The 26,158-nt window shown below is 37.2% G+C and overlaps 1 protein-coding gene across 4 annotated transcripts in view; it reads left to right on the plus strand.

Moving 5' to 3' along the window:
• The window catches only part of ATP8A1 (ATPase phospholipid transporting 8A1), a 241,269-nt gene that overhangs the window by 72,849 nt on the left and 142,262 nt on the right, over positions 1–26,158 (plus strand). For 2 of the 4 annotated variants that reach the window (XM_059162398.1, XM_059162424.1), the window contains 8 exons: positions 4,257–4,326; positions 5,516–5,643; positions 9,520–9,631; positions 10,834–10,999; positions 12,372–12,499; positions 15,379–15,456; positions 16,420–16,508; positions 22,224–22,268. In XM_059162398.1, the coding sequence (XP_059018381.1) occupies positions 4,257–4,326; positions 5,516–5,643; positions 9,520–9,631; positions 10,834–10,999; positions 12,372–12,499; positions 15,379–15,456; positions 16,420–16,508; positions 22,224–22,268 (816 nt within the window). Of the gene's footprint in view, positions 1–1,625; positions 1,700–4,256; positions 4,327–5,515; positions 5,644–9,519; positions 9,632–10,833; positions 11,000–12,371; positions 12,500–15,378; positions 15,457–16,419; positions 16,509–22,223; positions 22,269–26,158 lie in introns of all 4 variants that reach the window. The other 2 variants (XM_059162405.1, XM_059162414.1) reach the window with 2 other exon arrangements.

Genomic DNA, 26,158 nt, shown 5'->3' on the forward strand with positions numbered 1-26,158 from the left:
CTTAAAGTTTAGATCATTGTTATAGGAGTCATTTCCCAACATTAAAAACATTCACTGGTGGCTTATAGATACTGTAGTGTGTACTATAGATGTGGTAGATCAAAATGGTGTCTATATCTTCTTTTTTTTTTTTTTGAGATTTTATTTTTAAGTATCTCTACATCTAGTGTGGGGCTCAAACTCACAACCCCAAGATCAAGAGTCTTACACTCCACCGACTCAGCTGGCCAGGTGCCCCAGTATTTTCTCTAGCTTAATAGAGCATCCACAGAGATTAACTTGCTCCAAAGATCATTATTTTTTAAAAGAGTATCTGATTCATTGCATTTAGTTATTTAGTAGAATTCAAAGTACAAAGCCTCTACAGTCACATATTTCTATCTCAGTGCCAAAATACCCACCTTCAGGTTTGTTTTTTTGTTTTGTTTTGTTTTCTCAAAGGTATTGCATTACACTTGTGAACCTACATTAGCCTTATGAAATAGGTAGATGTTTTTGACGTCATTTAACAGAAAGTGGAATCTTGACCTTAAGTCCTATTTTTTTGCCATTTAAGTAGCTAATGGGTAGGTCAATTTTGAGATACGTAATCCCTAATCTGATAACCCTAATTATGCCACGCTGGTGCTATCAGAAGAGGGACATGGTGATTCTCGCCCACAGGTGAGCACCATTTAACAGTGAGCATAAGCAACAGTTTATAATATTTTAATTTCCAAATATTTTTCAGTTATTAATTACTAATAGTGCACCCCCTTTGAGGTAGTTTGAAATTAAAGCATGAACATTGTTGAAAGTTAGTGTGTCTCATTGGTTTTTGCTTTGAAATGAAGAAACTGAGGTTTTAATATCTAACAAATAAATACATATATGAGTTTAGAAAGTATAAAAACAGAGAAAAGTAACTCAAGCTGTTAATTCAGGTCCACGTGGGTTCCTGACGTGTCTGTTTCATACCCTCTGGAAAAGCTTTCCTGCATTCCGACTTACCCTCCCAAGACAATGTATCACCAAGACTTTGTTAATTATTGAACAACTCAAAAGGCTGCAGTTATGCCTTCTAACATCCTAAGATCCACATCTTTATAGCTTTGCGTTAAAGTTAATGCAGTTAACTTTGAAAATGTTTTGAAATTAGAAAATTTCTAATACTTTTTTTTAGTGTGTGGGTCGACGTAGGGAGGACCAGTATAGTATACTTGGTTTCTCAAAAGCCTAAAACATGGTTCCCATAATTCTTTCCTTCTTCGGTAGGAGTAGATGGCGTGAGAGTGAGAAATTGGAGAAAAGAAAATCTATAAAATAAGTAGCTCTCTATATGAAATTATGTTTTTATTTGATAAAAGAGTCTTGTGAATAAACTTCAAAACCATCAAAAGTTCTACATTAAAAACTGAAAATTGGGCTTAAAAGCAAGTAATCCTTGACTATGTCATGTTTTCTTGTGCCTTTAGACCTGATCAAAATAAATTTTGAAAAAATTGGCATTAGACATTTTTATTAACATGTATTATTTTCTATAATAATTTCAAACTTTCTGTCTCTTTTGTCCATTTGTTTGGTTTTTCTTTTTTCTGTTTTTCATTTTTTTTTCCGTTTTAATTATTTTGAACTGGGACCTGTAGGTGGCAGTAGGGGAGATAGTGAAAGTGACCAATGGGGAACATCTCCCAGCAGATCTCATCAGCCTGTCCTCAAGGTTAGAACCACTGAGTCGTACAGGATGTGTGTACGTGGATCCTCACCCTACAACAGACAACAATTACACCCAAAGATGGTTGAACTCAATGTTGCTTCCTTTAAAACACAAAAATGTTTATACATCTTGGAGACAGACGTTTCACTGATATTTTAAAAGCCTTTCATGAATATGGTGTTGGATGCTGTTTGTCCCTTGAGGGGCCAGTCAGCTCCTATTGTTAGCAATAGGAGGCTATGAGGCATGACTGTAAAGGTAGATTTTAATTTCCTGTACATCATTAACATATATTCTTATTTAACAATATGCCTAAATACTAAGGCTGTGCATAACACCTCTCCAGGATACTGTTTTGAACAGTGTGAAGCTTCCCATGAAATGAAGCTACTGAGAAATTTTGCCTTATTCTTATATTTTAAATTTTCTGTAAGTCCTATGGAACCCCTTCAGCAATCATGACTGTAATTTGGGCTCATTTAGGGTTTACAGAGGACCCCCTGCACAAAGCTGGATGTCATACATTTTGTACTGCATGCTTTGGGATCCATTTTTATCCTACTTGTAACAAGTGACAGAGTGCATGTTACTGCGATCAAGTCCAGCTGTCTACTGGTGTCTGTATTGTGATATGCATCTTGTTTCATTTCTCCACTTACTAATCAAAAAGCCTGCTTTGCCTCTCTGACTGTAGTTTGCGTTTGGGATGTCATCATAATTTGCTGAAATATTTATTATCTAGCATGATTCCTTAAAACCTTTTGCTGCTTTTTTATAACACTATTAAGAACTGCTTCAGTAAGAGCTTTCTTAAGGGATAAGCAATGTTCTGAATTTGGATGCATTTTATTTGCCCCACTTCAGACAGAAGTCAGCCATTTGACTTTTTAATTTCCTAGCCATTTAAAGTCCCAGAAGAATTGTTTTGTGGGGAAAAAAAAATAGAATGCTTTTCTCATTTTAATGTGAGAATGGCTTTGGATATATTGATCAGTAATATTTTAATGCATTTTATTGCCAAAATACAGAATCTGCATCGTTCACTTAGCATTTGCTTGTCATTGTGCTTCTATATTATCAGAAGATATGTTTTATAATTTCAAAAACAATTTATGTTTCAAATGTATATATAAGTAAGTTACAAATTAGCAGCAGTTACCAGAGTCAAATTACTATTGTGACAGTAATAAAGGGCAAAATGTTGAAGAAGTGATAGAATGAAAATGTAACTTCTCCAGTTGGGAAAAATGTATTAGCCTTTAAAGGAGGGAAAAAAAATGTTCATAGAATAAATTGAAGAACTTGCAAAGTTACTTTAAAATGTATCTGTAAAATATTTGATCAATGACCATATGTTTCAGCAATTTTCACAAATCTGCAGGCCACAAAAATAAGCTACATGCCCATTTCTGAAATTTGGAATTAGTCTGTTTTGCACATGTACAAATTGAAAGTTGATTAGAAGATTCCAGGTGTTTGTAACTGACAACATGTTTCCTTTCTAACTTTGAAGACCTAGACTCACCCAAGATGACATTTATAGTTACTTATATGATGTTAGTGAGGTTTCTTTTAAAACCAAGTGTTCATGAGATTGATACTACTTCAGAACACTTTCCCTGATACTCGAGGATCCAGTTATACAAGTTGATGGCCAATTCTCCTGTTTGTAATTGCTGGGCACCTAAAGTCAATTTGTGAAGGGGAATGGGGAGGGACATAAACAGTCCAGGATGTAGACCCTGTGACAGACCAGAGACGCACAGACCCCTTCCACCAGCCTCTGCTCACTAGACTTCGTAAAAACACTCTGGGGGGTGGGGGGACATGAAGGGGATCTTCTAGGTTCAGCTCAAGGAGCAAGATGGCCAAGTTGGCTGGCTTTAGTTTCAGTGTTTTCTCCCACGAGAATCTCTGAAATCACTTTAAGAAATAGAACAGGAGCAGGAAAAAGGGAACAGAGGGAGAAAAGTGTCCATCTACTTTCATTGTAAAATCTGTTCGTACACTTTTTTAAAGTAGCCTTAAAATGTAAATATTATGATCCGTATGATCCTATTCATCTTTTCTTAAAAGGTAGTAAATGCAGGTTTGCAGAAGCAGCAATCTGGAGTTCTCTAATCAAACGCTTTCCTTAACCAATTTATACATGGGCTACAAGCATGAAATCTCGCTTGGTATTTTTGAGCTGAAGAAAAATTTGGACACAAACTACTTTACATTTCAGATGGAGTCTGTGTTGTGTCTGTATGGATGAGCAATTTAGGTATCCTATGACAGATCTAATCATTTCAATTATCTTGAAAATCAGTACTGATTTGGCGGGGGGGGGGGAGATTGCTTTTTGTGATCGTTCTAGTTGAAGAGCTGATCCATGGGTGGTCATGCATGGGTTCTGCCTCCCAGCATTTAGCAGTTAGAATGAAAATCACCAAGAAACTAGACAGCTAGAGCTTTGTTTAGAACAAAAGGCTTCAGTGAGTCTAGGCATTTAAATAAGTTATTATTATGTTTTCCTTCCCCCTGCTAAATGTTCTTGCTTTTCAATTTTAAACAACAGTGAGCCCCAGGCCATGTGCTACATTGAGACATCCAACTTGGATGGTGAAACAAATCTGAAAATTAGGCAGGTAAGATCTAATTTAGGTTTATGTACTATTTGCTGATTTATTAGATGGAATCAAGAGCTTATTTCTGTTATTGTCATGAGTTGAAGTAATTCCAATTGGAAATATTTTCTCATCGAGCCACCATGATGATACCTCAAGTATACCTCAAGTATAATGATACCTCAAGATGGAATCAAGAGCTTATTTCTGTTATTGTCATGAGTTGAAGTAATTCCAATTGGAAATATTTTCTCATCGAGCCACCATGATGATACCTCAAGTATAATGAAAAGCTCAGATTAACTTGCCTGATTAACTGTGGTCCATCATCTAGATGCTCTTTGCAATATTTTAATATTTTATGTAATAGGCAACACTGATAATAATATTAGTACTTCTGAGTTCTTTGACAGGAGTGCACGTATTTATTTTCCCTATTCCTCTAGACCAGATTGTAGTCTGGCTTTGCCATATTGAAAAGACAGTGTTTCCATTGCTTGTTCTAAATGTCTCGCTAATCTCAGGGAATAGTTTTAGATTTCTGTATTTGCTTCACATACCATCCCTGACAGAAAGCAAGAGGCATTTAAAGGGACTTTGAAAAATGTACTCTCTTGGGTTCTAGGTGAAGGATGAAGATGACAGGGGGAAGGTTGGGATACGGTAAAAATAGGTCATCGTAGCACCCAAACTCAGAGTGTCCCGGGAAGCAGGGGCCCATCCACTTCCTGCTAGTAGAATCTAGTTGGCCAGAGGAAAGAACTATTTCTGAGTTTTCCTTCTCTGTGGACTAAAAGAACAGAAACATACTGGCTCTTCTTTGTAGATTCTATTTAGTTTGCATTCTTTTTTTTTTTTTTTTTTTTTTGGAGATTCAGCAGACAGACTATACTGCTAAATATTAATTTAATTTTATTTTGGGAAGCAAATAGTTCTTTGAGGACTTCACAGTATCTCGGTGGACAAATTTATGGTCTCAAATAACATTTTCCAACTTTCACAAAAGCTACCTTACTCCTGGGTTCAAGCAGAGAGGAGGGTATCCCCTTAATTATGATCTGGCAAAGTGTATTGTATAAGGGGGGAGACTTGCTCATAAAATAGTAGGATTTCTTAGATCTTAAGGCCTAGATGAATCAGAATTCCCTCTCTCCTTCCCTCCCACATGTGATTCATTTAATCTTTTGCTTATTTAAAAATTTCTAAACAGGGCTTACCAGCAACATCAGATATAAAAGACATTGACAGTTTGATGAGAATTTCTGGCAGAATCGAGTGTGAAAGTCCAAACAGACATCTGTATGATTTTGTTGGAAACTTAAGGCTTGAAGGACATAGGTACGTAAAATTGGGCCTCATAAAAACACAGAACTCACTGTGTCTCAAGTGTGTTGCTGAGTGTTTTCCAAGCCTAGGTACATAACTCTTTTCTCACACTCTAAGTCTGAACGCTGAAATCCTCTTTCTTAAGCATTTCGATATTACTTTCCACCAAAAGTCTTTTTGCAGAAATCGTAGCTCTTAATGCCATGCATATGACACCGCTGAAGACTTCCTCAGGATTCCTGCCAAACTGACAGCTGGATGGTTTCAGGGACATGCCAGGCTTCTGGCGTGAATACTTGTGTTGTAGGCCTATGTGCAGTCTCCATGGCTTGGGTCTTTATCTGTGATCGGTGGGTGCCTCAAGGAGTTTAGAGTCTACCCTCAAGGATACTGGATAATTTCTTGTCTTCTTCTCTGTGTCATTTCATAGGCTGTTTTCTAGGCCATGTTATCCTGTTTAGTTATCTCTGCCATTACCTACCTCCTGCTCTTCTTCCCTTCCCCCTTCTGTTCCCTGCCTCTTCCTTCATTGATTCAACCAGTATTAATTAAGCATCTAGTGGGCTAGGCTAGTTACAGGCATTAAGGAGACTGCAACGAACAACAGAGATAAATACATATACCCTTGTGAGCTTACTTTTCTTGCAGTAAGGGAAGGGCAAACAGACAAACAATAAAATGATACACAAGAAAATTTTATACAGCGTTAGAGCATGATAAAAGCTTTGGGGAAAAAAAAAATAGCACAGGACAAGGCAGATTGGGAGTCCTTGGGAGGGAATACCTTGGAGGTAGGACTGTTCTAGTAAGCCTCATTCAGCAGGTAACAGTTGAGCCAGGGGAATGAGAAGTGAGGAAGTTAGCCAATCATCTATCTGAAGGGAGAGAATTTCAGGCAGAAGGAATAGTCCCAGCAAATTACTAGTTATTCTATCACCTCAAAGTGGGAAAGTACCTGGAGTAGTTATTAAATTTCAGGGAAGCCGGTGTGGTTGGAGTGACGTCACCAAGGAAGAGTAGGAAAAGAAAGACCATGCAAGGCTTTGAAGGCTACTGGGGGGTGTTACTCTGGGTGAAATGGGAATCCATTAGAGGGCTTGGGGGGAGGGGATCTCAGCCGTTCAGTTTCGGACTTCATATGTTTGTGTCGGGGAAGCAGATGGATATGTAAGCCTAAGTTTGGGATAGAGGCCTGGGTCATGAGGTGAATGTGGGAATTGCGGGCCTAGATAATTAAAGCCGTGGAAGTAGAAGAGATCACTGAGGGTGTGAGGGCGTGGATAGAAAGGTGAGTCCCAAGGACTGTCCTGAGACTCTCATTAAGGATGAGATAAGAGGAGGGACCAGCAAAAGAGACCAAAATCAGGTTGGTAGGAAGGAAGCCGAGATAGTGAGGAAACCGTGCCACGGCAGAGGGAGTGACTAAAGTGGGTCCTTGTTGTTGCTGGCCACGTGCGGTGAGGCTGAGAAATAATGGTTGGATGTAGCCCGTAGAAATCCTTGAACTTGGTTAGAACAAGTGGAGCCTGATGAAGCGAATCTGAGGTAGGGGGAGGAGTTGAAAATAGCAGGTTTAGGCAGATTTTCCGAGGAGGCTTGCAGCAAAAGGGAGCAGAAATGGAGCAGCCCTTGGCAGGAAGGGTGGGTCTTTCCAATTTCCCTCTTCTTCCTCCCTTCTCTCTCCTCCCCTGCCTCCTTTACTTTACAATACACCTTACCTGCCAGGTGGATGTAGTGGCTAGCTAAACGCAGTAGTTCATTCCACCAGCCTGAGAGATGGACAGTGCTTTCATTATTTTGTAATTGCATTATTACAGTACTTGAATTCCAAAGGACGTTTGAAATACACCCTAAACTGTCCCCCTCATTCAGATCCGCCAAAAGCTTTCCTGTAATATGTGAAGTAATTATATATTGTTCTAAAATTTGCACAGAGTGACCTCACAGAGTGAACATATGGTTATAGACTAATAATAGAGTTGGCGCTTTATATAAGTAATGTTTCTATAGTCTGACATTCCTAACTGGCCAGCTTCCATCTCTTATCAGTTCGCCCTCAAAATCAATGCCAAGCAGATCCACGCAGTGGAAAAAAAAACTTGGTATGATCGTGCCAAGATTTAGGGTACAGATAGAATTTATATAATATGCTTTAAAATATATGAAACATGGAAACATACCTTTGTATTTATAGCACATTTGACGTTTATAGTGATTACCCAGAGCTCTTGGAGCCCCTTTCTTTGGAATGAGTGTTTTTTGATCCCATTATTAAGGATGAGAGTCATTGTTTAATGCCAGAATTTTTGATTTTCAACTCTGATGAAATCTAATAACTAACTCTTGTTGAATCATTATAATTGAAAAGTAATATTTTTGGGGGGGGGGGTGCTTTGAAGAGCTTGTACCTAATTCCAATCCACACCATAAAAGCTGAGCGGACAGCTGTCCTATTAGACTCCACTGTATACGTAAGGAACAGTTGGCACCTATATACCTCAGAGCATAGCCTAGCAGCTTCCCAAGAACTTCTTGGAAATGTGCTTTAGGCCCAAGGTCCCCTTCCGACTCTGAAATGCATGCCAAATCTTGAGGTATACATGAGAGGGGGTTCCCTTCCAGATGGGTTTGAGAAGCATGCTGTTGTGCAGAAGGAATGAGAATTATAGATGCTGTGTTCTTTTTCTAAATAGGCATATGCTTTTTCCTAGGGGTTTATTTAAGTAGAGGCCTTCAGGTGAGGTTATTACGCACCCATCTGGATTGACTTCACCTGAGCCAGTGACCTTCGCATAGTTCCTGAAGGTCTAAGGCCCAAGCCGTTACTGGCTCTAGACACCTACCAGGCCATAAAAAGCCCCCCAAAATGAAAGATTTAACCTCACGTTACCTCTACTGGCCAAGAAGTTCTGTGTTTTCTGGAGACTTTTCTTAGGAGGCTCCCTTCTTCTTCCAGAAGTTTGGGGATTTTTCTGATGAATTTTTCTTTATATTTGACATTTCTTTCTTGCTTTTCTTAATACTAAAATGAAGACCCAGTGTTAGGAAGCTTTGAACCATTACATCTCATATAGTACATTTCCATCAAGAATCCCACTACATCTGTGATGGCTTGTACCTTTGTGACATCTTTGTGTGAGGTTGTGTCTACCAAACAACCTACCATAGTGGGTAGTTTTACCAAGAACCCACAGAAGACCCAACGTGGCCTTCATTCATGAAAAAGTGTGGTTTAAATTATATGGAATGGCTATCCTCAATATGCTGTCACTTCAGAGGAATGTTAAAGACTTAGATGCTTACCATTGATTGGAAACTTATTCACAGTTCTTGGAGAATTGATCTTCAAATGTAATAAATTACCCTAGAGATTTTAAATACAGGACATATCTTTATAGGCCAGGGATGGCAATGCAAATGTATGATGAGATCTGTGTATTTACCTTGCCTTGTCTATTTTTTGAACCCTTATTATGCACAAAGCTATTTATAATTAGGCGTGGGAGAGGGAGCAGATCCCCTAACCTCACCACTTCCAAACATCTCAGAAACCTAAACAGACTTGCTAAATCAGGAAAAGTCTTAAATAGGTTTGAAAATTAGCCTCTGAATCCCAAAACATTGCCTACTATCTTGGATTGTGAAGTTGTAGGAAATGGCTGGTTTGGTGGTAAGGAGAAGCAACTGAAAAGCGTCTCTCCAGCTGTCCTTGTGTAAAACAAATTATTCGTACTGGTAGGAAAATTACTTCTTTTTCTAAAAATAAGGTAAATGTGAGAAGGGCTGGCTATTTTAATAGCAGAACCTCCGTTGGAACTCTGTAGTAACTGTAGAATTCTTAAGCACTTTAGAAAATGTTGTTTTTAATGTCAACATCATCTGTCATAGCACTGTCCCCCTGGGAGCAGATCAGATTCTTCTTCGAGGCGCCCAGTTGAGAAATACACAGTGGGTTCATGGAATAGTTGTCTACACTGGACATGACACCAAGCTGATGCAGGTGGGATTTTTTATCTATGAAAAACCTTGTGGATGTATTTTCTTGAAAATGCACTATTTGTAGCTCTCTATGCAATAGTCCCAAACATAGCAGACCATCTGTCACAGACTCCTGAGCCCTACTCTGTACATTCAGAATCTCGTTCTTCAGTGTTTAGGGCCATAAAATGGCTCATGTGCACAATACTGGAAAGTTTCATTCGAGACCAACAATGCATGAACTCTTAATTATTTCCTGTGTTAATTCCATTTACTCTAACAGTGGTTGTTGATACTATTGTCTGTGCAATGACATGTTCTACATGAAAGTATTCTGTGTTCTACATGAGATGTGCTCTACATGAAAGTATTTATCTTATAATCTTGTTTTAAGACTGTGATCAAATTTTATAACTTTTAATTTTTTTGTAAAATTAAGAAATGGATTTGTGAGCCAAATGTTGACCCCTTTTTGCTAACATTTTTATGTTAAGCCATTGTTAATGGAAAGAAACCACCATTACTGATTCCACCATAACCATAATGATTCTACCCCTCACCACTCTATAAATTCTGTCGACTATTGTTTTATATCTATTATGACAGATTTAATTTTCTGTTCTATAGATACCTTGGTTAGCATAATCGTTTTTGTCATCGACCACAGCTGAAGAGACTGACTTCCGTTATTCTTTATAGCCGGGACTACTTAGCCCATTGCTGTGATCAGTAAAACCATTACTGAACACCACCAGAAATCTGGAAACCAGAGGTCCTTCAAATGGGACCTTCATATTTTGTAACTTCTAAGGGTTAGGAGTACAGAGGCCACCTTCTCTGCCTCTCTTCCTGAGCTGAGCTGCCAGTGCCTCTCCTCTACCCTCTTCGCTTCAGTAGTCAAGTTAATGCCTTCTTCGTCTTCCCCGCCACAATGCAAAAGTTATGTCTCTAAACGGAGTCCTATTTCCTTCTCTTCTTATTATTATTTTATATCCTAGAAAAAGGCTTGAGGTATACTGGCCTTCAGGGGCAAAAAAAATAGATGGCTAACATTTGACAGCTTATTAAAGCTGTGATTTTTTTTTCTGTATAATTTTCAAGTGTCTACCCATGTCTAGATTTTGAGTTGTGACGGACTTTGTCATCTTCATCAAAATACCAAATAGACATTACTCAATCAATGTGTACACATTTTTTTATTGCTCATCTTGTCTCTTTTTACAGAATTCAACAAGTCCACCACTTAAACTCTCAAATGTGGAACGGATTACAAATGTACAAATTTTGATTTTATTTTGTATCTTAATTGCCATGTCTCTTATCTGTTCTGTGGGCTCCGCCGTTTGGAATCGGAGGCATTCTGGAAAGGACTGGTATCTCAACCTAAATTGTAAGCATTAAAGGGCCTGTTGTATTTATATTTTTCTTTCATTAAAATATGCATTTGTTTCATGCTGATGGGATTTCCTATCATTCCTCAAAAGAAAACCTTGTTGGCAAGATAACTGGGCATTTAATTTTTATGTTTCAATGCATTTTCCAGTAAAAGAAAGTAAAATGTTGCTAGAGTCTCCAAAATTTCAGAATCCTTAAAAATGATCACTCTAGTGTAGTATAAAATGTAGTATAAAATGTTAATTTTTATGTTTCAATGCAGTTTCCGGTAAAAGAAAGTAAAATGTTGCTAGAGTCTCCAAAATTTCAGAATCCTTAAAAATGATCACTCTAGAGTAGTATACAATGTTAATATCATTTTCATTAATGTTAATCATTCTTTAAAAATATTTTAACACAAGTGGTAGGATAATTACCTGGTGAAGAAAGCAGATTGATTATCTTTAATGCACCAGGAGTAGAGCACATGCTTATAAAAAGTTTAAATTGAATATCCTTTCATTTGAACTCATGAATGCAGTAAATTCCATGTTAATGGTAATCTTGTCTTAGGGAAAGCCTGTTAAATATGATTTTTTTGGACCATCTATCCTTTTACTATTGTAGGATTAATGTATCATCCCTGAATATTTCTGGAAAATAAGTTTGCATTGCCTTTTAATGAGTACTTAACCAATAAATACTTAATTTCCAGAAGCGTGAAAACAAATTCTAGTAAACCTTGTAGCAAAATCGATTTTTTTTTCAGTTTTTATCCTATTGATTTTTAGTTTTGTGGCTATTCCAACTTTTTTTTTTTAACCCTGATTTATGATTTCAACATCAGAACTGTTATGACTCCCATCGGTTTGTTTCTTCATATACTTCACAGTGTGTCTGCCATAGCAGTTCTATTTTCATTATCAAAGAGGCAGGGTGTGATTTACCTAGGGAACAGCCCTACATTGTTTTTACTGTTTGGATTAGTTTTGCTGCTGTTTTGTCTGATTGCTTTTAAGGCATGCTTTATAAATCAAAGGTGCGGTTTTAATAATTTACATAAAAATGATTTTGCCCAGTGGAGATTTTACATTTATAAACCCACAGTCCTGTCCCTGATATCTCTAAACTTCCTGTGTGGAACAGGATTTGAAACACTGGGCAGTGCTTTCATTCGTTAGAACCATTATGAAGTTCTTAATAGTACTACCAACGTACTGATCTGTCTTGAGTATTTGAGAATAAGGATATGCTATCAGCACAGTGTTCCTACCAAACTATCTAGAGATGTTGTGTAATATGGAAAACTTCTATTATGCTGAAGTTCTGGTCAACACAAATGAAATACTTGAAACTATAAATGACTTTCTTCCCACCTCCCCCAACAGATGGTGGTGCTAATAATTTTGGACTGAATTTCTTGACCTTCATCATCCTTTTCAACAATCTCATTCCAATCAGCTTACTGGTTACATTAGAAGTGGTGAAATTTACCCAGGCATACTTCATAAATTGGGTAAATATGAATTACTGTTTTTCATCATTCTAAATATATGTTTTGTCTTTTTTTTTGATAGGGTCTTTTGAGGATTTTAATTTTTTTTTAAGATTTTATTTATTTATCTGACAGAGATCACAAGTAGTCAAAGAGGCAGGCGGGGGCGGGGGGAAAAGCAGGCTCCCTGCTGAGCAGAGAACCCAATGTCGGACTTGATCCCAGGACCCTGGGATCATGACCTGAGCCAAAAGCAGAGGCTTTAACCTACTGAGCCACCCAGGCATCCCCAAGGATTTTAATTTTTTTTAAGTAATCTCTACACTCAATGAGGGGCTCGAACTCATGACCCCAAGATCAAGAGTTGCGTGCTCCACTGACTGAACCAGCTGGGCAGTCCCCTCATAGTGTCCCTTGAGCTCTCAGAAACAAAATCTTAATGATACCTTCCCTTTTATTGACTGCAAGATGGCATTTCAAAGTATTTTTGACTTTAATATGATAATAACAAATTCATTTGACATGTAAAAATCAATAGCAAAAACTCTTTATCTTAAAATCACACAAGTTTATAGACTAGACATTCCGGGGAACTAAGTCTCCAGTTAAGAAAACCTATTTGGGATTATATAATAGTCTTGGGGAAAGGAGACCATGAGGTTTGGAGTTAAAATATCTGGATTATCGTTGTAGTTCTATAATTACTAGTGCTATGAACTTTGCCAAGCCACTTGACTTCTTTGAGACTTATTTTCTTGGGCCTTTAGACAGGAATGATAAAACATGCTTTACCAGCATCTCGCGGTGGTAATATAGAGTAAAGGAATCTCACAGCATAGCGAACAGCCTCCTAAACAATTGAGTGCTCTAGAAATAACACTGTTCACTGCTTGGTACAACCAGGCTGTCAGTCTTGTTTTATATACCCATGTAGGTTATTTTTCCCCCACTGTAAACAAATTCAGCTGTGCTTAATTTTTTTAATTCTTGAATTTTTTTAATCTTGGAAAAATGTGCCAGACATCTATTCCCTAAATATTTTGTTTATAAAATGTGTTGTTCTTAGTTTTATTTTACCAAAGTTAAAATTAATGAATTTATGTAAATTAAATAAGCCTTCAGACTTAATCTGCCAGAAAGTTTCATTTTTCTTTATTTTGGGAAATTTGGGTATTATCTTTTGACATTATCTTTTTAAATTATTTAAAAGTCTTTCAAGGGAACAATATTAGAATTGTTAAGAAATATAACTGATGATGCTTTTGCCACTGCTCACTACCTTCCCATGGTAAGTGATCCACCTCACCTGTCAAATTGTCTAATTCATTGGTACAAGCCCAGTAGAATTTAGAAATCTAAAATGAGATGCAGGTGTGGCTTATTTCATGCAGGAAATGTGTTGCTGAAAAATTATGTAGTAACATTTGTGTAAATACAATTAAAACCTATTGAGGTTTCCCACTTTGCAATAAGAAATCATAAGGTGACTCATTTTGAAAATCAAATAACTAGTTAGTCACTTTATTATTTTGTACTTGGATTTTTAAAAGTAATATTTGCTTCCAATAATGACATAATTTGAGTATTGGAGGAGGCCAGCAGGCTTATGCTATTCAACCACCTTTCTATTGTACAGAGATTCGATAACATTGCTGACAGGTCTTTTACCACCCAGCAATTCCGTTTGTAGAAATGAGATCAGTATCTGCCGCCCCCCCCCCCCTTGATACTGGTTCTACCTGATCTCTTAGGAAAATGTCTAACCATGTTTCTGAATGATAGCCTTGCAAAGTATTAGAACTCAGGTAGGGTGCCTGGGTGACTCAGTTGGTTAAGCATCCCACTCTTGGTTTTTGGTTCAGGGTGTGATCTCAGGATCATGAGATCGAGCCCTGCACTGGGCTCCATGCTCAGGATGGAGTCTTGCCTGAGATTTTCTCTCTCCCCCGACTAGCACGCACACACACTCTCTCTCTCTCTAAAATGAATAAATCTTCAAACAAAAACAAAGAACTCGGCTGCATGCCTTTTCTTCTATCACCTCCTTCCCATCTCCTTCTGTTCCTTATCAGACCTGATGATCAAGAAAGTCCAACTTACTCCCCGTTCCATTCATTCCTCTTTGAAGATGGCTCAGGTGCTTAATAGCCCTCTTAGATCAAGGCTCCTACCAGTCAACAGCCTACGTCAGAACTGAAGCAGATCAGTCTGAAATGCAGGCGTGGGAAAGACCAGATTCGTCCTTTTCCTTTGACTTGTAAAAATCTGTTAACCCTGACTTGGCAACAAAATGGTGTACTCTGGAAAATACTAATTCTTATAGGCATTAAGAGTCAAGCCTCATATTGTTTGGGTACAGAACAAGTACAAATTGGTACAAAAGTTGTACATTTTTGTTTGGGTTTTGAGAAGTGCACTCCTTCTGCTTTCAAGTATATGCACTGGAAGGAAGCAGAGCCAAGAAAGTATAACCAGATGGAATCTCTTAGGTAATTTTCCTAGGGGTTTAAAAATCTTCATTATTTGAGCAGTGTTCATGCTCTTATTTTAGCTGCATTAAGTACTTATGTTGTGTCAGACGCTTTAGGAAGCATTTCACATACATTATTTCATTTAATCTTTACCACATGTCACCTATCTAGAAAATGGTAGAATTATGAAAAAAATTCAAGATTGCCTGATTGCAGAGATCCACTCTAATTGCCTTGCTGTCCTGCCCTTTCTGTGAAATATAATATTCTCTACTGAGGACTTTTCAGGGAAATCAACTGAAATGATGTAGAATGGCCAGAGATGAGAGTGGCTTCATGTTATAACTCACTAGTTAAAGAAAATTTCAGTCATTCTCTTGTTACCAATTGCATTTAGTAATTTCTTTTATTTAAAAAAAAAAAAAAAAGGATCTCGACATGCACTACGAACCCACAGACACTGCTGCTATGGCTCGAACGTCGAATCTGAATGAGGAACTTGGCCAGGTAAACTGAATTTCTTGTTGATACGTTCAATGGGACGTAGATTCATTGTCACTTCTGCCATAGGTGGCAACTTCATATGAATTGACAGCTCCTACTTTCCAATTATTTGGATAATCTGCATAAATATGTTAGCACATAATTACCATTTTTAGTAAACGAAGTTTTAAAAACATTTAAAAGCTATTTTGCTCTCAGATAAGGTATTACACAAAGGGATTTCCTTCAGCATATAATCTAGTTAGTAGTAAAGTATTGGTTATTTTTGAGTGATAAACTCTCAGTATTAAAATTGCTCATAGCTTTTGACCAGAAAGGAAGAAAAAGTTAACTTGATCACTAATGCTATGTAAGTCAAAGTATGAAAGTGATCAAACAGGAATTTTAGATTTATACTTCATATTGCATTCACATATATGTATATCTTTGTAATCCATATTTACATACTAGCTCAGGAAGAATTCTTATTCTGTATTCTTGTCATTTGCTATTTCTTTTCAAATAGCATTTCTGCCAGAATTACCTTTTTCGTACCAATCTGGATGTTATATGAAGTTAATTGCACAAGCCTTTACTAATTCTGTAATTGTTTTGGTGAGAAATCCTGGTAGATGTTTTAGTGCTTCATAAATCTTAAGTCACAGTAGTGGCAATTTCTAGTGGAAATTCAGACCATGTTCAGATTTCTGTTTGGCTGCAGTTTTTCCAGCATCTTGATAGTCTTTACGGTTCATACATGAAATGATTCATTGCTAAAATACTAAAAAAAAAAAAAAAAAAAAGTCAAACATATTTCTTAATGAATGCAAAGAAAATCATCACTTAATAGCATTCCTTGTGCCCATATAATATAACAAGATGGATAAAAAGAATTATTTAAGGGGCATTTTTCCCCCTCTGTGAGAGACTGACATAAAAAGACTTCTGAAATTTTAATGAGAAATTTTAAACTTTTTTTTTTTTAAGGTAAAATACATATTCTCTGACAAAACTGGGACTCTGACCTGTAATGTAATGCAGTTTAAGAAGTGCACCATAGCTGGAGTTGCTTATGGGTGAGTTGTTCCCCCCCTTTAATTAGAATGTGAAACACACATTTAATTAGTGCTAATAGTTTGGCATGTTTTGAGAGTTCTTACTAGTGGAAATTTTTTTTTGACATAAAAAGCCCCTGTTTTAACTTTAGCATACATGTATGTTTTGTGTTATAGTTTGAAGTTGTTTCTCGTTTGGAATTACCTATGAGGTGGAGGTTCTACCCAGTAGTATTCCGTGTTTGGAGTTTGCTAAAGGTCTCTATCTGGCTCTGGTCATGAAGTAAAAACACCGTTCCCGCTACATTGCCGTGAAGTTAGAGTACAATGTCGAAATAACGTACAGAGTGTCCTTGGGCAGTTTTCAACGATGTTAAAATATTGTTTCTCTGATAGTTACGCCTTTGATTTGCTTTTTCTTTTATTGCCTCTAAATTTCTGATGGTGGGAAGGAGGTGGGGACATGAAGCTCTGAAACTTTTATCAGGCTCCTAATGTCCTTTACAATACGCTTGTTAAGAATCCACTTATTTCTTTCTTTGAGTTATGTTTACCTAAATCCTTCAAAAGCCTTCTTTCTGAAATACTTTTTAGGATAAAGTGACTAAATTAATCTGTACATTTCCAGAAAGGATGTGATCAAAAGATGAAACTTTCCTTGGTTGGAGTGACCTTGACAATGACCTATCAACAAATTTTCCAACTATCCTTATCTATAAGTGAGACTGGGAAATACTGATCCCTTAACCATTTAAGCAAGAGCACTTTCATTTGGGTTTTCTGGTTTGTACTCACTCTTTCCCACTCACACTCTGTCTCCAAACAGTAAGCTAGTATAAAAATAATGTATTGAATTTTGAAAACGCCTTAGTTAAAATTACAAATAAATAACCATTTGGTAAAAAATTCTAAAAGCAACGGTTACTCCTATACAAGGGTCTACAGAGAGAAGTAGATGGAGGCAGATACCCTATTCTTTGGGTTAGCAGAGAGTGTGACTAAAATTGACTTCAAACTCTATGTGTAAATGAAGCTGAAAAGACATTTAATTGAACGGCTTTTTCACACTCTGCGAAGACGGGATGTTAATTTAAGAAGCATACTTACTGTTTCCAGGGCTGGATACCATTTTGCTTCTTTCCTCTTTATCTGAAGTTCTACCAACTCCCCTAGAAAAGGCTGTCCTTACTCCTCCCCACCACTTGCTACCAGCCTTGTAATTTGGTTAGCTGCCCTAGAGGGGGACAGACAGACACACTTGTCGACGTCATGCATATTTGACCCACAGGTACGCCAGGCAAGAGAAGGAAAGACAGACTGTAATTCTGGAGTGTGTTATATTATTCTTGCTGACAGACTCGTGAAGACTGTTTTATAAAAATTCTACATTCATAAGTGAATTTATTTTTACTTTGCCAGTTTCCAATTGAACAAGCAAGTTCTTCAAATGAGTAAATATTGATTGTGAACTTACCAGAACAGAAAGCTAGAATGAGATCTAGCCGGTCTCCTGCATTTGGTCAAGTTTTTTCTTATTCTTGAAACAAGCCTTAAATATGTCCAGACACTAGTTCTAAAGAGCTGTGTTCTTTCTGGATCTGTTGGTGGTATTATCATTGACAACCCTTAAGTGATAGGGTTGCTTTGAGACTGGTAAATATTAAAGAAATATTAAGAGTTAAGAACCATCATCATTTAGATTAAGTTTCCAGAAAAACAATTTTTCTCTTGGGCAAATAATATCTCTTAATACTGGGGAGCAATCATAAGACATAACCTCGAGTCCTAGCTTTGTCACTAATCTACCATAGAACTATCAATAATTCCTTTCAAATATTCCAAATTCCTTAAACTGAAGATAGTGAGAGAAGATAATCTCTAAAGTTGTTTTCCAGGTATAAAATTCTAGATATAAAAAACGTAAAAATATGTTTTACTAGAATTTTTTAAAAGGGTATTCTTTTACTTGCCAATTTTAACTTACATAAAGAGAAATACATTTCTTTCTTGGGTGTTTCTTTCATGTTTTTGAGAATACCAGAAGACTTGCTGAGTGAAGCAAGTTGTTAAACTGCTTCCAATAATCACGTAGTGTTGTGTATGTGTGTTTAGGAGCTTTAACCCTGATTTTTTTTATCAACATCCACTCACCCAAGCATCCTGATGGGCATTTGGAATGTCAACATTGTATCATAGAGAGCGGTTGATACAGGAAGTTGTTGATACAGGAGACTTCAGATGCTTCGGTGTTTACAGTAAGAGACACACCACTGTTCCTTAATTCCACCAAACTCAGCAAGAAAAGTAGTTACCGTCAGCCATCTTTCTGTGCCAATTTCCTCTGGCCCCTCTTGGCTTCTTGGAATGCAGAGGGGAAATAACATGGTTTTGCAAGCTCTTTTGCTCTGTTGCAGTGTTAACATTTGTTTAATATGGGGAACTATTAAGTACATGTACCTTCAACTCTAGCGGAAGAAAGCATGGTGTTCTATCTCCCCAGGACAAATCAGGATAAAGGAGAACATCCCACATTTTCATAAATTAACAAATGTTTTTGGGGTTCCAATTTCAGAACAGATCCTTGTGAAGCATTTCTTAAGAAGATAAAGTCTAGTTTTACCCTAGGTAGACTTTTATGGGTCTGAGAGGTGAGTTCGGTTGACTTTTATGGCTCTGAAGAGAGGACTTGAAGTATCTTCATTTTTGCCTATTATTCCTTAAGTTTGTAAAACGATAATCTTTAACACTTAACACAATGCTTCAAAATTTAATCTTGGTAATTTTTCTTTCATTTTCACATAACCAGTACCCAAGTTGGATTCATCATGGGCATCAAAATAAAGATTTGTACATATATAGCAGTGATGATGGTTTTGTCAGACTTGTCAGAGATGCTACTGTGTTTAAACTTACTAGATTGTTTCATTAGATCTTTCTTCGATTAAATGTAAATTGATGTCATCTGTAAATTTAACTCACTACAAACTAGAAATTCTACTGCTAAACATTTGTTCAAGTATCATTTCAGTAACTTCTTTTCTGTAAGAAATGAGTCAACTTTACCAAAGTAACTAGAATACCAGGAATGGGTAAAAAGGCTTATATGTTCCATGGCTAGGACTTTCAGTACAGTGAATGTAATAGGCTATAATCCTAGGTATCATCTTTATTGGTAATTTGGATCTTACTATTAGAATGAGCTGATGAGCTGGGCAGAGCTTTACAGAGTACAGGCTCTGAAGTTGTAAAAAAAAAAAAAATTCTAATAAGCCAACTAAAGAGTGATTTTTTTGCATTAGTCATTTAATCAGTGTTAAAAACATTTCATTGACATTTTCCTCCGTAAAAATCTCTATGTAGCAATCTCTATGTACATATGAATATAATCTATGAATAGTTTAACATGACCATATTTTGTTTAATAATATGTTTGCTGAAAGGATCAGTACTTCAAACTGAGAAGAGATTCATCACAAGAAACCTCACAATTACCATAAAACTTAGCCCCGAGGTCTAGATTATAACCAACAAATTTATCTGACTGCCCACCAGGGTAAGAATTGAGTAAATGCCATTCATTTGTTCGTTGATATGCTTCAACAAATATTTTTATCTCCTTCTGTGTATGTGGCACTTTGTTAAATGATGGGGTTTTAATGATCAGCAAAAGTTCACATCGTTTCTGCCCCCCCAAAATTTATAGTCCAGTTGGGGATTAATGGGTGTTAATTAAGTAATCAAAGATAAAACACAGTGCAGAGGTCCACGTGAGTCTATGATGAGGATTTGATCCAATCAGGCAGGTCAGGGACTGGCCCATGAGAAAGTGATCCTTGAGCCGAGATGTAAGAATGGGTTTGATTAAGGGAAGACCTTACCAGGCAGATACAGCAGTATTGACATGCACACAAAGGCAAATGACCAGATAGTACATATACACCAGAGCTGCCCCAGCAGCAGTCCTGGGGAAGCTCACGCACACAGAGGCAGTAGCAGGCGTGTGGGTCTCCTACTGCTCGTCACATTCTGAGTAGCATCTGCCAGGGCTAGACCCAACCCAGGAGAAGGGACCCTGAGTCTCGAGCTTTGCATCTTTTAAGCTATATTACTAAACATGTACTGGCCCCTTTCCTGATGTGAGATCAGGGACTGCCGTCCAGCATCGGTTCAATACAACAGAACCTTAGCACAGTGTTTTTGCTTGGGTAGCACTGGCCTCCGCTGGTACAGTCTGGGGGTGGCTAGAGTCCAAGCCTTGAGGTTGATCAGAAGTGATTGCCTTCAGCGCTGGGCTGCAGCCAGTTTCCACAGAGCTTTGCAGCGGGTCATCATTTTTTCTGGGACTCCAGCCCACAAGAGGTTCGGTTAGCCCTTCCTCTCAAGCATCCACAAAAGTCATTTGGTGCAAGAGAGAATAGTGAGTAGAAGGGACTGCCTTCATTGTAACTAATGACCGTGGATACCGCACTGGAAGCAGTTTCCTGCTTTGCAGGTGAAAGAGGTGCCTTCTAATGGTGAGGCTCGTGCCCAGCGGGTTTGGTGGAAGGTTAGAGGGAATGGGATGGAGACAGAGGGAGTGAGAAGACTCCGTGGGTTTTCAGTGAAATTTGTATCTATCAAAAACAATGAATCACTCTACATTTACATTATTGAACTCCACATTTTTTTTTTAAACTCAGTTGATAGCTAATAAATTTAAAGAGAAAATATTGAATGGTCATATATAGTGAGAGAAATGAAGGATAAGAAAATGAGTTCTGGCTGCTAAGAGAATAGATCTTGAATTTTCCCACCCCACGCGTGCACACACACACACAATGGTAATTATGTAACAGATGCAGGGGTTAGTTCCCACAGTGAAGGTAATCACATCAAAGTATGTAAGTCTATCAAATCATCATGTTGTATCCCTGAATCTTGTGCAGGTTTATACATCAATTATATCTCCACAAAGCTGGAAAAGATGTGAACAGTAAAAAGAAAAATGTAATAAATACATAAAAGAAAATCTGCACTGTTATATATCCTTTGACTGAATACACAAGTGACTGTTGGAAACAAAAGCTGTACATCAGTCAGACTTTTCCTGGTGCTTAAATGAACCAAAGGAGGAAATTAAAATGATTAATGAATGTATTTTCTGTTTGAAATAACAAATGGCTTAATGAATGAATTATGGTTTACGTGAAAAATTTTGAGGATCGGTTCATCTTTTAAAATATGGCTCCATTTAATTATAGAAATGCAATTAACTTTTACTTTAATATACCTGTTTAAAGACCCATTATTTTATGATAGTCAATTTGTTTCTGAAATGTACTTGGCAAATTTTATTAGTATAATTGTAAGTATTAGTATGTTCGCTTCCTTAAAACACTTTATTCTGATGATAGAATATGTACTTAATTTTCTATTGGTTTTAGCATGTATTTAAACCTCTAGGTTAAAATATTTCTTAGTGAATATTGAATTCTAGGAATCAAATGAATAAATTCCACAGCCAAGAGGCGAGTTGGCTATCCTGTTCAAGAATATTTTGTACATCTTCTTAGCTACCACAAGTTGTGTTCTACTTACTATACTAACTGCCATTCTTTCAGAATAAACTAAAAGTTCATTTTCTTAACTTTTTCAAGATCCATCTTTCAGTACTTCCTTTACTCATGCTTTTATGTTTCCAGCCTTTCTGTGATGATTTTTTCCCTCTCTTTCTGCCCTTCCTCTTGCTTTCTGAAGCCATGTCCCTGAACCTGAGGATTATGGCTGTTCTCCTGATGAATGGTAAGCTGCATGGACCTTTCTGTCTCATGGATTCCTTTAAAGAGTTTGCATTTTATTGTTTTGATAAACACATTTCACTAGTTTTGGGGGGGAAAAGGCATTATAGATCAGGTGAAGTCAGCGTGCTATAAAGAACTTATTTCTTGAAATTCCGTGACTGTCCTTGATTTCCTATTGTATAACCTTTAGTCATTTTACAGACATTTAGTTTAACAGTTAGGCTTGTGAGAGTTTACATTATGTATCCATAATAAAGTCTGTAATGATCAACTTGGGGTCCCTGGGCTGTGAACTAGCTAAGATTTACTAGAGCTCGAGAAGTTTTCTTTTCTAGCTCAACACTGCCACCTTATGCTGCAATTTATATTTTCTACCGAGCCACAAAAAGACGCTACTGAATCCTACCCAAGCTACTGAATCCTACCCAAGACGCAGAAATTTCCTTTATGTCCCTTTTCATTAGTTTGGCAAATCTATTTGGGGTCTCGAATGTGAACATTTTCAAAAATAAATGCCTAGAACTAATGTTGTAAGACTATGCTACCAAGGACCAAAGTTAACTGAAATATAAATAATTTTAGAATATTAGAGATGTCACTTTATAGTTTTAATGTCCATGCTTTTGAGGGGTTTTGTTTGTTTTCCCTTAAAATCCATCCTCCGTGGATTTAACATTTTCATTTAGAACAGTATAAGTTTATTTTGGTATTTCTCGAACTCATCATGATTTGGTGACCAGCAAAACTTCAGAGAACAGATTCTTTTAATGCTGGTAACTATAGAATCCATTGTGGTTTTAGAAGGGCTTATATTTTTATTTTCAGGTTGCACATGTGTTCATGATTTGACCACATTTCCAGTATGCATGGGAGTCCAATAATATCATTTACTATTTTTCAACTTGACTTTGATTTCAATACAGTGGAGCTTTGATAACAATTTGCAGCTAAACTCATACCCATAATAATGACAGAGGCAGCTGTTTGATTCATGTGGTACCTGATGAGTCATCACATTTAAACTCATTGCTTGGAGTGTCATCCAGTTTCAGACACCTACACACAACTGAATAATTTTTAGTGTTTTTAAAAATATTCTAAATCTTCTTACTGCTGGTGGGTAATTCAAGTTTAATGCAGTAGCTATTCCCTTTTAGTTAATCCTTCAAGAATGTAGTAAACTTTTGTGACTATATCTATTTATTTGTTGTTTTCCTGTAACATTAATATAATTCTATTGATTATAAATAGTATTCACTAGTATAGAATTAATATAAATTTTTCTAAGAACTCTTATTCTTAAGGAAATTGACTGTAGCCTATTTTTACAAAGGTTGAATGGAAATGTAAAAAATTGTTGCTTTTTAATTACTCAGATCGTTTAAAATATCCTACTTTCAATAGGAGTTGTTTTGTGATTTCTATCACTTTTGGAGAGGATACCATATTATCTAGCTAAGATCTCTTTGTAAAACACTCTGCTGGAAAATTTGATGTTTGATATTCTAAACTAGATAACTCCAAATAAGAAATGCCAGATTTTTCATAAATTATATGATTCTGCTTAAATATTAGTATTTTTTAAAAAGATTTTTATTCGGAGCCCCTGGGTGGCTCAGTGGGTTAAGCTTCTGCCTTCAGCTCAGGTCATGATCTCAGGGTCCTGGGATGGAGCCCCGCATCAGGCTCTCTGCTCAGCAGGGAGTCTGCTTCCCACGTCCCCACCCCACCCCCCGCCTGCCTCTCTGCCTACTTGTGACCTCTCTGTCAAATAAATAAATAAAATCTTGGGGGGAAAAAAGATTTTTATTTATTTATCAGAGAGTGAGAGCACAAGCAGAGGGAGAAGCAGGCAGAGGGAGAAACAAGCTTCTTGCTGAGCACGGGACTTGATCCCAAGACCCCTGACATCATGACCTGGACCGAAGGCAGACGCTTAGCCATCTGAGCCACCCAGGTGCCCCTAAATACTAGTATTTTAAAAAATAAACAATAGGGAAGGTATTTACCACCTTTATAATAAAGTGAGCTTTATTTTAAATAAAGCTGAGCTTCTGAGATTCCTCATCTATCAAACAGTTACCTACAGGCCTGCAAGGATAAAACAACAGATGCCACTTGAGCTTCTGTTCTGTCCTGGCCCACTGCAGTGGTCAAAGATGCAGACTTTGGATTCTGACCACCCAAGTTCACATCCAGATCCTATTGGTGCCCTTGAAAAATTACCTAATCTCTCTGCCTGCCAGTCTTCCTCTAGTACAATGTGGACATCATAGGGAGGTTGTGAAGATTGACTAAGTTCTGTTTTTATTTTTACTTTTTTTTTTTTTAATATTTATTTATTTGAGAGATTGTGTGTGCATGTGAGCATGGGCGGGGGGTAGCACAGGCAGAAGGAGAGGGAGAATCTCAAGCAGGCTCCAGCCTGAGCACAGAGCCCAACTTGGGGTGATCCTGACAACCCTGAGATCACAACCTGAGCTGAAACTAAGAGTCTGATGCTTAACCAACTGGGCCACCCAGGTGCCCCCCAATGAGTTCCATTTTTAAAGTGCATAGAATAGAGTCTAGGCATAGTATACTCACAGAGAGTGTTAGCTGCGCTGTCTCACTCAATCCTCATGATATATTTGAAGAGCTGTGATTGACGTGACCATATTCAAACTGGTGAAATTTAGGCAAAGAAGATAAGTAAATAACTTATCCTAAAGTACACAAACAGGAAACATGAAAGCTAGAAATAAAACCTCACATAGCCCAGTCATAAAGTAGGTGCTGGTCACTTTGTGTCCTACAGACCTTAAAGAACTGTAAAGTATATATGCTTTTAGAGTACAAAATATCCTTACCATTTCAGTCTTTTTTTTTTTTTATCTTTTCTTATTAAGGTAGCAAGAGCAGGTACAATTTAACTGACTTGAGAAAAGTTAGCACAGGGAACAGAATTTGGCACATTAATAAATCTGACATCTCCCCCAACCCACATCCAGTTGATTTCATGTTCCCAAGGAAACCAAGATCAAAAGTGTAATGCTGAAAAGAGAAAAAGGAAAAAAAAAGTGAGATCCCAAATGAATCCTATGCTCTTGGCATCTGACTACATCATCATTCTGCTCGTCTTAGGGATAAACTAGAGAGTAGAGATGACTATATAAATCCATAATCAAAGTTCATGCCTGTCTGTGAACAGCTTCACATTTCAATGCAAAGTTCATTGAATTCCATATATAAAACCTATAGCCAAATACATTTTACTGCCCTGCTGAACCATATTCACCACAAAAATGTTAAGTTTAAAAAACACATAATATTTAAAACTTACATGTGTGCAGATTATTGTACATTTTTTATAATTTGAAGGCAAACCTGTGATATTCTCTTGCGAGTATTTTCAAACATACCCTCTTAACATTAAAGATAGTTGGGTCATGGCTGTAGCTTTTTTTTTTTTTTTTTTTTTTTTTTAAGATTTTGTTTATTTATTTGACAGAGATCACAAGTAGGCAGAGAGGCAGGCAGAGAGAGAGGAGGAAGCAGGCTCTCTGCCGAGCAGAGAGCCCGATGCGGGGCTCGATCCCAGAACTCTGGGATCATGACCTGAGCCGAAGGCAGAGGCTTTAATCCACTGAGCCACCCAGGCGCCCCTCATGGCTGTAGCTTTATTCACTTAAATATATTAGTATAAAATAGTTCACAGAAATAAGATCATTTCCCAACCAGTAGCTACTTACTCGAAAATTGGTATGGTTTTCTTGTTATTGCCAACTATGGTAACCTAACATAAAACCTTAGAGATTCTTTTCTTTGAAACATCTACCATTGGAGAAAAGATCTGTTTATTCTTAAGATGTGATTGTTTTCAACTAAATATTTCCATAGCCACTTTTTCTT

Source organism: Mustela lutreola, chromosome 1 (genome assembly GCF_030435805.1).
Source record: "Mustela lutreola isolate mMusLut2 chromosome 1, mMusLut2.pri, whole genome shotgun sequence".
NCBI classification, from domain to species: domain Eukaryota; kingdom Metazoa; phylum Chordata; class Mammalia; order Carnivora; family Mustelidae; genus Mustela; species Mustela lutreola.